Source organism: Ixodes scapularis, unplaced genomic scaffold (genome assembly GCF_016920785.2).
Source record: "Ixodes scapularis isolate PalLabHiFi unplaced genomic scaffold, ASM1692078v2 PGA_scaffold13__105_contigs__length_92229423, whole genome shotgun sequence".
NCBI classification, from domain to species: domain Eukaryota; kingdom Metazoa; phylum Arthropoda; class Arachnida; order Ixodida; family Ixodidae; genus Ixodes; species Ixodes scapularis.
This window is the reverse complement of record NW_024609839.1, coordinates 41587676-41604130: the sequence shown is the minus strand read 5'-3', so window position 1 is coordinate 41604130 and position 16455 is coordinate 41587676. Positions and strand designations below refer to the sequence as shown.

Here is a 16455-nt window from a genome sequence, read left to right as displayed (position 1 = left end):
GACAATGACAGTAATAATCCCTGGAGAAGGAGAACAGAAAGGAAAAACACAAATCTCCAAACACAGCTAGGAGTCATCCTCGTCCGGCTCGCATGCACCTTTGCATTCATTGCATTATAATGCTCGGGAAGGTTCGGCGTTATTCTCTTGTGAGCCCCACGGGAGCCACCTGCGTTAGGAGGTGTTTGGTGAGTGGCGTCACCACGGACCTCAAGCCATGCGAGTTCACCCACTCACGCCTGGCTGTGCGTGGCATACCCAGGGAAAAGGGCATTTTGGTGGCTGAGTCGAGCCGGGGTAGGTTTGACCCTTTCGGGGACCCCCGGGCGAGGCAATACACCACTGCGGCCCCTGCTTTTCATAGACGGGTGTCCTTGTAACGCCTCGCCGGGGTGATTTTAGTCCCTCTTTCAACCCTCTTCTACCTTCTTTCTTTTTTTCTTTTTTCTTCTATCTCTTTCCTCCTCTTGCTACCGCGGTCTTCTTTCCTTTTTTTTTTTTTTACCTTCTTAGACGGCAAGGGCCAACCATGGGTGGAAACAGGTCCTGTCCCTGCAGTGCTTATCCCTTGTTAATCTCCGTGGTGTGCAATGCACCCGGGCGCCGACATTTTTTTTTTTTTATTCATTGTAACCACTTTTTGACCAGGCTCTGAAAGAGCCCGCACCGAAGTACTTTTCACTCCTGAGCTATTTTTTTGTTTTCGAGAAATTTCTCAAGTTTCTAATATATCATTCCGGAAGTGACGAACCGCTGGGTGAACTGTCCCATCTCCTTCTTGCTAACATGCTGCAAGGTGTCCAGTTTAGTGTCCTCTACTATAAAGTTAGTGTGACACCTCATCGCAAGCTGAACACTGTCCAAGGAGTCATTTTCGAGGACGACTCGCTGCATAAAACAGACGCAGAGCTGAATGGAGGCCTCTGCAGTCAGGGAGTGGTTGTAGCAAGACGTATCACATCCGCCGTGATGGCACAGAACGTGAAACGTAGCACGCTATCCTGATTTCCGATATCACCACTCACCCGGCCTCTGTAAAAGCAGGCTATCCTTTAGGGCTGTGTTCGACCCCATGTGCCCAGCCCTCAGCGGTGCTTTAGGTACCAACGATTCGGCCATGGTTCGCGTAGCTGTCGCGCAGCCGACACCTGTGCGAAGTGCTGCTCAGTGATGATCGTTTAGTATCGTTCAACCGCGTTTTAGATTGTCTCGAGAAACTGGGTCATTTAACGCAACTTTTCGTTTTTTTAACTCTCATTACATTGCTATTCTTGATTGTTCTAAACTCGACTCACTTGGCGCAATTGACCTCGGTAGCTCTCGCGCCATTAAACCCATAATCGACAACCCACCTTGGAGCATGTCCGGCTTTTTCCTTCGTCAGCCACCAGGAGGACACCATTAGCGTGTCGCGGATGCCACACACTCGGACCATGATATTTTTTCAAGTGGCCACATGAGATTTCGGAATGGGTGGGCGCCTCGCGGAGGGGGTGTGGTCATTGACGGGGCAAGAACGGCACGGAGGCCTTTCCGTCGTCCCTTCTCCAGCTGTCCTCGATAACACTCGGTCGTCTCGTGAGCTCACAACGTGCACGACGGAAGGCAACAGAGTTTGAGGCATCCGAAAGAGATTTCCCACAATTGACTGTCGCATTCCGTCCTCAAGCTTAAAGGGACACTGACAAAGTATTGATGCTCGCCAAGGTTTTTATTTGTGCATGACATACGAGAGCCCAACTACCCGGAACACAATTTGCGGCTCGAAATTCGTGTTCTTTCCGCCCGAAAACCACCGATCGAGAACTGGCAGGTTTGAATTGCACTCACTCTCTTCTCCGTGCTACGAGTCGTTTTCTATGGTTTAGAGACACAACCGTCAAAGATAATCAAAGTCATGGGTCATCGAAAGGACAGACTCAATGCTAGAAATAGACAAAAATACAATACCCATTTTTGGGGGCTCGTCAAAAACTGTAAATACGTTGCTTGAAAAAAAAAAAAAAAGTTGCAGAGCCGCGTGGTTTTTGGTAACTTTCTCACCCTCTATATTTCTTCTTCCTCCCCAGTCAAATTTCTGTTTCAGTTTCGAGCAGTTACGTTTTTTTTCTTTATTAACAATATACGTGACGCTGTAGCAAAATATTGATTGTGTCGTCTCCTGGCTCCATTGTGGATCGCCTGGCAAAAAAATAAAAACATTTTTTTTAGTGGGGGGGAGGGGGGGAGGTTTAGTGTTTTTTTAACTTATGACGGTCCAGTTACTTTTTTCCCCAAAAGACGTTTTCCAGTGGTTGGGATTTGTTTCCGAAGGAATAGTCTAAAAGAAAAAAAAAAAGTAAATGCAAAGATTTGTTTTGCTTTATTCTTAGAGCGCAGCTCTTAGGCGCCCCTTTCCGGCTTGAGCGGCGTCGCCGTCGCCGTCGGCGTAACCGCGCGATGTATGATGGGTAAATTTCCCCGCTAAATTTAGCGGAAATTTTTCCCCGCTAAATCTAGCGGAAAAATTTCCCCGCTAAATTTAGCGAGAATTTTTTAGCTAAATTTAGCGGAACATTTTTCCTTAAATGGGGGCGAGCAGGAGAAGAGGAGGGGCATAGCCCTTTCTCCGTACCTTCCCCTCCTCCTCCTCAAGAGCTGCGCTCTAATTCGGCGTTACAAGGAGTTGTAAACGGCTTTCATTTTGTTTAGCGGGAGCACGTACAGTGTTTGCAACCTGTTCAGGTTTAAAAGCGTAAAAAGGAAATAATGAAGCAAAAACAGTTGCCACATTTTTCCATTCAGTTTTATTTTGACCCGTTCGCTGCCGCGACATTCCGGCAGTTTGAGATCCCGAACCACGGGCCTTTCCATCGGATGGTAAACATTCATCCTCTGAGTTAAGTTCCAGTACCGCCAGAGCAACCGACATGCGAAGCGACTATTCCGCGCGTATCACGTGCGCCAAAGAGCGTCTAATTTCCAAAGTATAAATAGCCCCAGAAAATACGAAACACCGTGCTCACGAAACGCTTACAGTTCACCCAAGACAAAACAAATAGCAGCACCTTCCGCCGATGCGCCCACTCTCAAATGCGTAATCGCCGCCATACATGTAGGGCGACGACCGTCAAAGGAACTCATGGTCTCGGTCTCGTGTTTTTCAGACGGAGCGTCGCAGTGCCATGCGAGGGTGCGGCAGAGCGCCCCCGCAGCGTCGCTGAATGGAGGCGGCCCAGCGCCGGTGCAGCGCGGACGCAGCCCCGGCCGCGCCGCCTGCCCCGCAGCTCAAGGTGCCCACGGCCACGCTCCAGGTGCCCAGGCACCGGAGCCTGCCCTCGGCCGCCGCCGCCGGGCCCCCAGACCAGGTGCGTCAAGAGGGGCTTCGCGGGGCCACTGCCAGTTTCACCTGGTTTGCTCGCTTTCCAAAGCGAACCTATACACGCACTTACAAAAATGATCAATGAGTTTCGAGTGAGTTACTAATGTATTCCTATAGAGCCAGTTGAAACCAGACTTGTACACGTTACTGAAAAATAGTAAGGAATTACATTTACAATTACTCAAGGCTAAATTGTAATTTATTACAATTACAATTATCCTCCCATAAAAGTAAGTGACCGTTACCCCAAAAAGTAATCCGTTACTTTTCTGGCGTTACTTTCAACAATATCGTCTTCAGCTAAGAAACAAAGGGGAGTCGGTTATTCAAGTTCTTATTGTTGCAGCCTGTCCCATTTAATGACCCTGAGTATTTTGAGCAGCGGCTGACTCTCGAAAGTCTCGTCCGACATTTTCCGTTATTTTTTACTCAGTATGTAAACTGCTACGCTGAACACCCTTTGAACTGAGGCACTGGATGGGAGTGCCCTTTTGTTCCTCACGAATGTTTTATACTCTGCATTGGGCTTCTGCAGCGAAGCAATAGAAGTACCATTCACCTGGAAGATTGAGCAAAGCTTCGTCGTTGTAGAAAGCGCCTGATATTCGAGAGTTTAAGTAGATCGCTCTTATACCTCCGATACCATCGATAACAATATGATGAATGCGAAAAGGCGGCAGCGGAGTATCGGGTATCCTTCTCGGAGTCATCGGACCGATCTACTAAAATTCTCCATTGTCGAAATCGCGAAGCTGTAGAAGTCATCATACATTTAGCCGAAACTAGAAGACAAATTGATTTATATCCATCTTAGTATAGCGGCCCATATTGCTAGACAATAGCAAAACATAGTTGTAACAGTAAGGTGATAATTGAGTAATAAATAAGGTTTGGCTCGATATTCTTCTTCCATTGGTTCTGACCATGTCGAGCCTCGGTTGAGACGTTGGTGAATAAAAAAAGGTTTCCAGTATATAAATATAGGTAATAAAAAAAAAAGTAGACTCATAACAACAATTAATTAGAACGTCGATTAAAACAAGGAAATGTAAACGTACGTTTGCCGTGCGTACCTTTTTGGATGCCGTTCAAAAACGCATGGAGCACGAACCGACTGCAATTTACTCCGGTGTTCTCCAGATAGACGTCCACTGATGTCACGGGCAGCGAAGGGCAGAGTACTAAGTAACCCGCGCTCATGAGTTTCCCTCTCTCCTCAAGCCCAGAATATGAAGTCTACGTTAGACACCAGTATGTTTAATTTGTGAAAATATCGGCTTGAGATAAGATGCGTACTGCTGGGGTAAAAACAGGGAGAAGAACGCTGAATCACGAAAAGGGTGACTGAGAAGCAGATAACCTGGCTGGAATTCACAAATAAAGTGGGCCAACCCTAGAAGTTGGACTACAAAAAACCTAAGAGAAGATGATAAGTGTGCAGCAACCAACGAGGATGCTTGTGACAATAACACCTTCACATATTATCACACCTCTTTTAGCGGATTTTAGGGTAGGCGGAGGAGCGTTGTCTCGTGTTGTGACATTATAAAAATGGTCGTAGTAGGACATTGTTAATTATTGTCGGTGCACTTACCTCCTCGAGCTTCTCGAAGAGGCACACAATCACTTGGTGTCCTCCTCTTCCCGTCTTCGATCGCAAAACAAAACAAACAAAGGGACTAAAAAAGCGGATGCCCCCCCCCCCCTTTTTTTTTTTTTCTTTTTTTGTAGAAATGCTTATTTAGATTACTTGACATTGTTTTTGGGGTCTAAACAAATGGATTCAGGGGCTTGGTGTTGCAAAAAAATGCTTTGCGGAACTGAAGACTGCCAAGTCTCCGTTTGCGCAGGTCAATTCGCGTGACAGTGTCACCGCGCCTCGACTTTACCAAAAAAAAAAAAAAAAGCTTTCTTTAGAAGAAGGGGGGGGGGGGGGTGGTCCTGTGAAAAAAATGTCACGGATTACAAGGAATCCGCTACGTAAAAATGTAAGGGAATTACTTTAAAATTACTCTAGAAAATATGTAATTATTATGTTACTAAATTACTGATAAATGTAAGGGATTACAAGTAATTTCGTTACTTGTAACGGATTACGTACAAGTCTGGTTGAAACTCGATATAAACTCAACATTTAATGAGTTTGAAATAAGAAACTCAATATCGATTCCGTTGAATTTACTCATTAGGAATGCAATTGAGTTCCGTCATAAGAATGCATTATACATTCTTTCGAATTTACTCATCAAGAATGCGATTGAGTTGGCTCATTATGAACTCAAATCCATTCATTTAAATTTACTCCTTAGATATGCAAACGAGTGTGGGTTTAGCGACTGCACTGAACGATCGTTCCTTGTACCAATGGGATTTTTAGAGCGCAGCTCTAAGGCGCCCGTTTCCGGCTTGAGCGGTGTCGCCGTCGGTGTAACCACGCGTTGCGTTATGGGAAACGTCCCGTAATGCAACGCGCGGCTCCCCGTTATAACACGGAGCTCCAGCGGCCGTAAGGACCTGCCTAGACTTAGCGAGGAGGAGGAGTAAGGCCTGCCCCGTCTCACAGCTTTATATTTTATAATAATAATAATAATAGTCTTTATTTTATGTGTCCACAAACAGCGCAGGGCCTTTTGTGTGGTACAAAGCAAATGCCGACAAGATAAAAGTATAAGCACTGAAAAAACATAGCTATCCTAAGAAAGCACTCACAAAACAAACGTACAACACATAGTGACATGTGACAAGCAAGATAAAGTAAAGGAAGAAGAGGCACTGAAAACACAAATACAGCAACCCCAAAAGAGCAAAAATCGATCAAAATTGGAAACCACTGGGATCATGCAAACAATATATACTCTCTAGATTACGCCGTAAAGTTGACTTGTCACTGAATATTTCTAGGAGCCAACAATCCAGCGGTGTGAATACCACTCCAGACTGCAGCATGACCCTCCAGGTTCAAGGATAATTTAGGGGACATCGAAGAGACAATGGGACAGGATGATCGGTCGGATCAGTCCCCTATACTTCTTCCATCTTCTACCGTAGTTTTGTGTTTACATGCGCACAAAATGTGGCACGTCGGAGCCCGCCCCCCCCCCCCCCCCCCCCCCCCGGGCCTTTCCCCACAAAAGAAAATACAACAAAAACGTGCATTTGCTTTTTATACGTTATTGGTAAGCAACACAGACAGCATCATAAATTTAAAGGTAAGCTGGAGAGGTTCTAGACAAAAACGAGTGAGAGGTGAATTCTAGCGTATTTCTGTCTTGAGTATTTGAATATCACAAGCGTTGACCTGAACATATCAATAGACACGAAAAAAACCGAAGAGCCAACCGCCAACGTCGCCAACCGCAGGGTCGGTGACTTCACACCCAGAAGTTTCAGCTGCCTTGCGCGTGCCGCTTGTGAGGGAACACGTGCAGCGCTTTTCACCGCTCGGGTAAAGCTTGCTGAAAGTGCGGAAATGTTGAGATCTCTGTATAATCAATACATCATGATTCCCTCCTCGCAACGAACGCGACGGGAAGGAGGGGCTTCGGCGCTATTCTGAAAGCACAGTTGAGGCTACTTGGCGCTCCAATCTGAAATATAATTTAGATATTCGCTATTCTGGAGGCAAAAGAAAGACGATTTAAGAGTTTTTTTTTTTTTTAAGTACATAATTGCTTCATTTACCCCTTAAGGAAAGTCACATATTTGAAAATGCAGGCACGGTATTTGGCCGTGACGGGATGTCGTGAAGTGAGGTTGGCAAATCGAAACCGAAACTGTTGCCAATAGTATCCCAAGAGGCTTTGCGCGGAACTACGCTGCTAGGATTACTTCGATATTGCAAGACGTCTATTGGTTGTTCGATCACCTTATTATTCTTTTTTTACTTGTTTCAGTTTCAATGGAGTGAACATAAGAACTGACCAGTACAAAGCGGCAACCCATGTGTGCTTTGAATACGTTTCCGCCATCAAAACGAGCCAAACTCGCGAGAAAAAAAAAAATTGATTGGATCACACTCCGAACCGATCTCACCAGCCTGTTTAGCTACGCCACCGCTGCCGCAATGCAGCCAAAGAACTTTAGTCTGCCTGCACGGGCCGTAACCTCGCTGAAGCTCTGCGCTTGCGGAGCAAAAGACATCTCGGGCACGGCCATGCATGTGTAAGAATCCCCGTGGGCACGGCCGCCTGCCTCCTCTGAACTAAAGTTATGTCGGCTTCACCATAGCCTCCTCTATACTCACAAAGCCATGGCAGCTCGATGACGGAGCCATAGAGTGCCCGGTCAAAGATTTGGAGCGCGAGGATCTTGTAGCACAGAGCATCGAAAAGCCATTTCTCGGGGAACGTGGACGTCAGCGCACAACATTTGCAGCGGCGAGGTCCCAAAACACACTTGTTCACTCACGGCCGGACTGGTTCGTTCGGGAGAAGTGTGTTTCGGCGTCTCGCCGCAGCGGGGTGCCAATCACGTGGCTCTCCTCTCGTCCGTTGTCTGCCGCTCCACCTTTTTCATTTCGGCGCCGCTTTTCGTGGCGATCTGCCAGGCTTTGTCAGTATATAGGAGGCTATGACTTCACGCATGCGCCGACTACCTGGTGAGATCGATCGTTTCGTTTCGTACCTACGTCTCGAACGTACAGGTCTCAAATACCATCCGCTTGGTGGTATAGTCGACTTCTTTCATCAGTCTTACTGCCCGGACATCGGTGATTCGAAGAAAAAAAGTTTATTCTCTTTCTCAAGAAGGCCGCCATTAGTTTGGCACGGATGCCATAGATGACAGTGATCAAAATTATTGCCAGACTGAACATGGAGGCGCCAAAGTTGATATTTTTTCGAGGTGACCATCGGGTGCAACTCCAGAAAAGGCGGCGTCGCCTAGCGAAAAAGACGTGAAAAAGAGAATCGAGTGGGCAGCGGACGAAGCTGGCGCGACCTGGCGCCTGATTCGTGAAACGGCGGAAAGCTGAGAAAATTGAGTATACTCCGCTAGAGTTACGAATAGGAATTTTCGTGCGGAGGGCTCGTAACCTTCACCTTCAATTCAAGTAGTCCCTCACTACTCGTCATACGCGTTGCTATAGAGTCTAGCGCATGCCGGAGGAGTCCGTCGACGAGTACGGAGTTGTCTGCCTGGTCGCAGGGTGACTTGGAACTCCTGGAGAACGGTGTTCCGACGCCGTCCAATCGCAGCAGCACCTGCTCGGAGATCGTGCGCATCGAACAGATGGCCAGCGACCAAGACTCGCAGTCCGAGACCAAGCTGGGAAAATACATCAGCAGGATCAGGGTACGCCCAGTGATGTCCCGTTCCTCGTTCTTTATTTTGGCGTCAAGGGGTTTCCGAAAAGGACACTTTTGACTGCCTAGATTGTTTTGCCTGCCTGCCTCAATGTTTTTTTTTTTGTTTTTTTTTGTTTTTTTTTTAAGAAAACCGCTGGTCAAAAACTGGCCGCTCACGGCTCTCTCGCACTTCTTTTGCTCAGTCAGGCGTGGCGACTGATGTGGCGACGCACTCACCTGCAGACCGCATTTGTGCAACTTTGACCGCTTAAAAACAATAAAACAGTTTGTGAAGCCTAAAACAAAATACACCTTGAACGTATTTAGAAGTCCACCGAGTCATCTACTCAGTTATTTGCCGAGGGCCTTAGGTCACTACCCGGTGCCCAGTGTCAACATCGTGCGCACTTCGCGGGTCTGTTCGTCTAGCTTTTGTTTTTAAAAGCTTTTCTTCACACTGCCTTTTTTTGTCGGTATACACTCTTTTCAAAACTCTGTGATATGTTCTTTAGTAGAGCACTCGTTTATGTTTGCAGGCAACGTTAATTGGCGTTTTATAAAATTCTGTTATGTATTTTGATGTCCCGGCCGCTGTCCAATCCAAGAAGACGAACAAACGCACACATACAGCCTATAAACCCACTTTTTGCGCTTGAATAGATGGGCTGACGGATAACCACGTACAAAAAGACAGCGAACCGTGCATGACGTTGCGCTTTCAATGTAACTGCATTGGCCCTCAAGCAAGTGTGGAGGGGAACTAGCTGTTTCAATACTGACATGTGGTAACCCAGGAGCGGGGGGAAAGGGGACGGACAAGAGAACGCTCCGAGATTGGAGGTTTGTGTTGTTCGTCCCGTCTTCCCCTACTCCTGGGTTGCCGTGCCATTGGCCCCTGGGTTCGTAAAGTCGGCTGCGCTCGGATCTAGCGGAAACGGGCTGTAGCACCAGTTCCACTCCGTCAGCCATTCGAGTGGGCGCACAGAGCGTTCGGCTCGACCCGTGTTCAATGGGCCAGGACACGAGTCTTACACCCTGCACGAGCCCGAGCTGCCGAACGCGTGTTTAATGTGTGCCCCGCACTAGCCTCCGATGGAGGACTTCTAAAATCTCTGGTTTTGTTTACTAGAGGAGGCCTACGTCATACTCCCAGAACGATGGTGAACGAAAGGGGGAAGCAGAATGTACTCTAGACGTTTGCAGAGTGAAATAAAATGCGTTAGCGCGTCGGCCTCTGAGAAATGAGTGGTTCGACAGACGTGCATACATCCTGCTTTTGACTTAAAGGCAGACGTGCCAGTAGCGCTGAATACCAAAGCAAAAAACATCCCCCAGGAGTACGTTAAAAACCTTCCTTCTTGACGATAGTGCGTAGCTTTAGATATACATTGGTTTGCTCAGGGCCTGAAGAAATGGGCGGTTCGACACAAGAAGCACAAGGAACCGGACCGTCCGGATTCTTTCCTGGAGAAGTTCGCCATGGGCCAGATGGGCGAGGAAGGCGGCGACGCCCCCAAAGAGGAACCGGGCACCAAGCAGAGGTGAAGGCACACCTGCTTACACGTTTTCCGCCTGTGTCCGCGGAGTTCATTTTCTTATCCCATTCCGTTTATACCCGTCGAATAAAATTAGTCGGCAGGTACACAATGTAGTCCAGAGGTTGGAAGGAAAAAACAGCGGTATGGACCGAAAACAAATGGTAATTACTTTACGTCAGAGAGTTGTCTGCGGGAAACATTGTCAACCATTCCGGGAAATCCTTGTGTAAGTGCACCTAAGCTTCCCAAGTCATTGACATTTGAATTGAAGACATGTCTAGTCTGATTGAGCGCCGGTGCAGCGCTTGTCCAAGGGGGGACACACGGACAGCTTGGACACCTTCCTAAGCTAGACAGTTCACGCACGTCCGAATCAGAAATACTTTCTATTAGGTACTACTAATATAAAATAATTAGTGGAGTTGTCCCTCGTAATGGTATAAGATAGAGCTTTTTTATTATTATTAATATGCTCGGTCTTCGTTGCACGCTACTAAACAAAAAAAAGCCTCTCACAGACCATTGCCTTCTTTTTCTGTAGTTTTTTCGAGAAACACAGGCAGTCCTTCGTGGTGGACCCTTCGGACAACTTCCACTACCGCTGGCTGTCGGTCATCAGCGCGGCGGTGCTGTACAACGTGCTGGTGATTGTCGGCCGCAGCGTGTTCTGGGAACTCCAGAACGCCATGCCCGTGGCCTGGTATGTCTTCGACTACACCTGCGACGGCATCTACCTTCTCGACATGGTCTTCCACGCGAGAACGGGTACGTTGGCGGGTTGGCTGCGCAGACCTTTATGGTGGAAAGTGTAGGGTGTCCAAAGTCACCAGGCTCGGTCTAAAACGGACCGTAAAAATCAACGCCTGCTCGTAGAGCAATGTGAACTTTTCGTCAAAGGTTATTTCACAAGTCGGTTTTTTTCTTCTTTTACTGTAAAATTGCAAAGCGTAGCTTCCTTTCTCTAATAATAGGACCAAGAAACTTGCTAGGGTGTACGTCGGACGGTGACGGAGACAACCAAGGCGAGTTGCGGGGTGCGTTTGGCACGCGTATTGATAGATGGCGTCTGGAGCAGCGTTCAAATAGAGTTCCTGTATAGGCTCCCTACGGGAGCCAGAGTTGCGCATTTGTTTTCCCCGCGCCGCCACGCCGCTATTCGCCGAGATCCATCACGTGAGGAGCAAAGCATCCGGTGGCGTGCAAGAAAGCCACCTTTACGGTCGCTCCGCCGACGCTTCTCTTGCCCCGGCCGTATGTTTCCCTGTTTTCCGCCTCCTTTTCCTCCTCTCCTGTTTTCCATGCGCGGCGGCGCGCGCGGCACGGCTATTCGCCAAATTTAGTCACGTGAGGAGCAAAGCATCCAGCTCGTGCGGGAAAGCCGGCGCTACGGCCACGCGCCGAGGCTGAATGCGCAACTCTGCTACCGTAGGTAGCTATACAGGAACTCTACGTTCAAAGGTGCAGCCGACATAGCGAAAGAAAGAAGCGACACGCAGACAAAATCCGTTGGCAGCAAAAGCGCCGTCGTTTTTTTTTTTTTTCTTTAACTTTTGCTCTTCTTGTTTGCATTTATTTTTTAACCAAAGGTACATTACACAAATATTATGTTAATTTTAATAAACCATCCATGGTCGCGTGAAGGAGGTAGCGCCATCTATCAATAGGAGCGCCAAACCCGCCCCGCTACTCAATTTGGTCGTCTGCGTCGCCGCCCGTCGTGGATCCAGGCAAGTTTCTTGGCTCTATTTTTTTACAGAAAGAGAGCTACGCTTTGGAATTTTACAAGAAAAAAACCGACCTGTAAAATACACCTTTGACGAAAAGTTTAGATTGCTCCGTGCAGGCGTCGATTTTTACGGTCCATTTTAGATTGAGCCTGGTGACTTGAGACACCCCAAGTATCTGTTTTTAGATTACAATCTTTACGTCCTCCCCTTACAAAAATATTTATCCCGTTTCTACAGAATTTTGTAGAAAATATTGTATAAAGATTATAGATACTGTAAAGAAAATGTATCCACTTTCTATTTACTGCCAATAGTTTTTGACCGCTCGATTGTGGAATTTTTATATAACTCTGTGATAGAGATTACATAGGAATTGTAAAGAAAGCAGATATAGATTCTAACTGCGTTTCTATCCCCTTTCTATAAATAACTTAATCCGTTTTTTTTTTGTTTTTTTTTTTTGCGAAAACAGGAATTATATTCGGAACATTAAACATTAAAGGGGCGCTAATGTGCTTTTTGAGATCCTTGTTTTATTGTCGACTCAATCTCAATTTACGAGCTCTAGGAATCCTAAAAACCTGAAAGTACATTTAGGCGCGGCCGATTCGCATATTTAAAAAAAGTTGTAAAAGATTCCGACATTTACCGCTCGTGCAGAACGACAGATGGCGCTACCGCGGCCGCTCGTCCATGCGGGAACCCATCGCGTGCGAGTGGCTGACAAGCGGCGTCCGTCGTTCGACCATATTAAGCGAGGTTCGGTAGCGCCATCTGCCGTTCTGCGACAACGGCAAGTGTCGAAATCCTTTATCAATTTTTAAATATGCAAATCAGCCGCGCATGGATGTAATGTTCTGTTTTTTAGTATGCTTAGAGCTCGTAGATTGACTGATGACCATAAAATAAGGATCTCAAAAATCACTTTAGCGCCCCTTTAATATTAGGGTTGTCACAATAAATCCATGGAAACACTTGGCTTGGGCACACACACAGACATCACAAATACACACGCCACGGAGCGCTCGCAACACTAGTTATTCAGCAGAGTTGAATGCTTTATCCCATATATAGGGTGCCCCAAGTCACCAGGCTTGATCTAAAATGGACCGTAAAAATCGACGCCTGTACGTAACAATCTAAACTTTTCTACAAAGGTGTATTTCGAAGGCCGGTTTTTTTAGTAAAGTACTAGGCGTAGCTCTCTTTCTGTACAAAATAGGGCCAAGAAACTTGTCAGGGTCAACGGCGGGCGGCGACGCAGGCGACCCAGTCGAGTAGCGGGGCGGTTTTGGCGGTCGTGTTGATACATGACGCTACCTCCTTCAGGAGACTGCTTGCGACCACCATGTTTTATTTAAATGAACATAATATTTTTGTAATGTACCTTTGGTTAAAAAAGAAATGCAGACAATAAAAGTAAAACTTAGATGAAAATAAAACGCATTCGCATAACGACGGCGCTTTTGCTGCCAACGGATTTCGTCTGCGTGTCGTCTGCTTTCTTTCGCTGGTCGGCTACATTTTCGGACGCCGCTCCAGGTGCCATCTATCAATACGCGCGCCAAACGCACCCCTCAACTCGACCTGGTCGTCTGCATCGCCGCCCGCGCCGTAGACCCTAAAGTTTGTTGGCCCTAATTTTTTACACAAAGAGAGCTACGCGTTGTAATTTTACAGGAAAAAACCCAACCTGTGAAATACACCCTTGACGAAAAGTTGAGATTGCTACGTGCAAGCTTCGATTTTTACGGTCCATTTTGGATCGAGCCTGGTGACTTGGGACACCCTATATACAGCAGGGTTGAAAGCTGGGCAAGTTGGAAGTGGCTCATGATGAAATTATGAGCGCACAAAAAAACAGGACAAGAAAGGGGACACGTACGAAAGACAAGCGCTTGTCTCGTAGGTGTCCTATTTTTTGTCCTGGTTTTTGTACGCTTTTTATTTCACCATGCATTTGAAAAGCAATAATTTGAACGAACCCCAGAAGATAAAAAGATTACGAATATGTTTTTTTTTTTTCTCGCCAAAAGTTTATACGAAATGTGGCTTCTAAGGCTTGGTGAACTGTGCCTCTAACCATAAAGCATCACAAAAAAGGATAATTATTTGACACAGTCGGAAAAAATAGCCTCCGCAAGGAGGTTTCAACTGGGTCTGATGACGCTTCTCCGCAATGCGCCTTGATATTCTATGGAGTCTACTCTGTAGAAATAATTTAGAAACATGGTTAAAGAAAGTCTATTGAGACGTGGCCATATTTATTATAAAGCATTTCTATCGTCTTTATAGACTCCGGTTAAAATAAAGTCTATAGAAAATCTATTGAAAATTGTCGATACGACATGACTGTATGGAAAGTTCAAAGGGTCGTTAAAGTTTGATAAGTTTTCTATAAACTGCCTAAGTTCTTTTCTTTTGTAATGGTTTGCGGTTTAGATTTGTTGGACCACCCTTCTTGCCCAGCCTTTACTTCACAGTCGCCGGAGTTTAGTTTAATCTAGGTCTCTTTCCACGCGTTATAAATTGTTGTATTCCTAAAATTTGGAGAGACACTTCGAGGCGTTCACTGGCCGTAAGGAACGTCCGTGTCGCGGAATCGAGAGCGAGCTGACAGCGAACTTTTTTTTATTTCACATCGAGGCTCCTGCTCTTTACAAACAAAATATTCAGTGCTCAGAATATTCATTGCGGGAAAATGAACTCAGCTGTCGGTTTTATTATAATAAACTCAAAACCAAAACTAAAAGCGGTAGCGTTTTTTTTAACAGTTTTTGTGTTGCGTAAGGGCTCACTCATAAGTACTTGACTTCGCTAGAAGTTAAGGTCAAGTGAAGTATACATATACTGGGTCATCCATAGACCAATATGACATGTTGTCGACGCTCTTATATTCGCAGGCTACCTCGAACAAGGGCTCCTCGTTCGCAACACGCGCAAGCTGATCAAGCAGTACACCACGTCGCTGCATTTCAAGTTGGACATCCTGAGCCTAATCCCGACAGACCTCTCGTACTTTTTCTTCGGCGTCGAGTGTAACGTCCAAGTCCCCTGCGTTGTGATCGTTCGTCTGAATCGGCTCTTCAGGGCCTATCGAATGCAAGAGTTTTCTGACAGGACGGAGGCACGGACCAACTTTCCGTACGCCTTCCGCATCGGCAAACTCATCTTCCTCATTCTGGTGATCATCCACTGGAACGCCTGCCTCTATTTCGCCGTGAGCTACGCCATTGGCTTCGGAACAGACAGCTGGGTCTACAAGAACATCACCCTTCCTGTGTACAGTACCTTGAGGCACCAATACATCTACAGCTTCTACTGGTCTACCTTAACCTTGACTACCATTGGGGAAGTGCCTATTCCGGAGAAGGATCCAGAGTACGTCTTTGTGGTCATAGACTTTCTCGTGGGCGTTCTCATCTTTGCCACTATCGTCGGCAACGTCGGCAGCATGATAACTAATATGAACGCTGCCAGAGCCGACTTCCAGCATCGCATGGACAGCGTCAAGCAGTACATGGAGTTCCGAAAGGTCAGCAAAGAGCTCGAGAACCGCGTGATCAAGTGGTTCGACTATCTCTGGACGAATAAGCAGTCTCTGGACGAGGACAAGATTACGTCCATGCTTCCGGACAAGCTAAAGGCGGAGATTGCCATTCACGTCCACCTGGACACTCTAAAGAGGGTGAGGCTTTTCCAAGACTGCGAACCTGGACTCCTAGTACAGCTGGTCTTGAAGCTAAGGCTGCAGGTCTTTAGCCCTGGAGACTACATATGTCGAAAGGGAGACGTCGGTAAAGAAATGTACATTGTCAAGAGGGGTAAGCTAAGCGTGGTGGGTGACGATGGACGCACAGTGTTTGCGACGCTGAGCGACGGCAGTGTCTTCGGAGAGTTAAGCATTCTGAACATCTCCGGCAACAAGACGGGCAACAGAAGAACGGCCAACGTCCGTAGCGTGGGTTATTCGGACCTTTTCTGCTTGTCCAAGGAAGATCTCTGGATTGTTCTGGAGGAGTACGCCGAGGCAAAGAAGATGTTGATTGAACGAGGAAGGAACATTCTTCGGCGGGACGGACTCCTGGACGAAGAGGCCATCAAGGTCGCCGAAGAAGAGCAAGAGACGCTGAAAGGAAAGTGCGAGCGGCTCGAGAAGTCGCTGGACCATCTGCAGACAAGGTTCGCAAGGCTGCTCGCCGAGTACATGGCGTTCCAAGTAAAGATGAAGCAGCGGATTACCAAGCTGGAGGGCAATAGTGCGGACGATGAGGACAAGGAGCCGCCTTCTGCGGACGACGAGGACTTGGCCACTCAGAGTGGTCGGGAGTGAATTCGGTTCTTTATTCCTCAATCGAGACCGCGGCTGGTTTGAACCATGGCCATGGTCTGAGTACTTTACACCAGGGTCCGGCGCAAACCGCGGTACAACACCACAATTGTTTTTTTTTTTTTTCACTTGTAACATATCGCAAGATTAATATTTAAGCCAATTATTTTAAGGTGCAGGCTACAGCTAAGTGCATTGGAAAATAACGTGATTC

At 46.9% G+C, this 16455-nt stretch overlaps 1 protein-coding gene across 1 annotated transcript; it reads left to right on the top strand.

The window, feature by feature from the left end:
• Window positions 1-786: 786 nt before the first annotated feature.
• On the top strand, window positions 787-16244 carry LOC115329632 (cyclic nucleotide-gated cation channel alpha-3). The gene is made up of 5 exons (XM_040215465.1): window positions 787-825; window positions 8507-8653; window positions 10048-10187; window positions 10726-10949; window positions 14815-16244. The coding sequence occupies exons 1-5, from the start codon at window positions 787-789 to the stop codon at window positions 16242-16244; spliced, it is 1980 nt and encodes a 659-aa protein (XP_040071399.1).
• The last annotated feature ends 211 nt before the right edge of the window (window positions 16245-16455 follow it).

Excerpts from the sequence above, each read along its gene's own strand:
- LOC115329632 (XM_040215465.1), top strand. The coding sequence starts at position 787 with ATGCTGCAAGGTGTCCAGTTTAGTGTCCTCTACTATAAA. Across the intron at positions 826-8,506 it reads TTAGTGTCCTCTACTATAAA|GGTGACTTGGAACTCCTGGA; the intron begins GTTAGTGTGACA and ends GCCTGGTCGCAG. Across the intron at positions 8,654-10,047 it reads AATACATCAGCAGGATCAGG|GGCCTGAAGAAATGGGCGGT; the intron begins GTACGCCCAGTG and ends TGGTTTGCTCAG.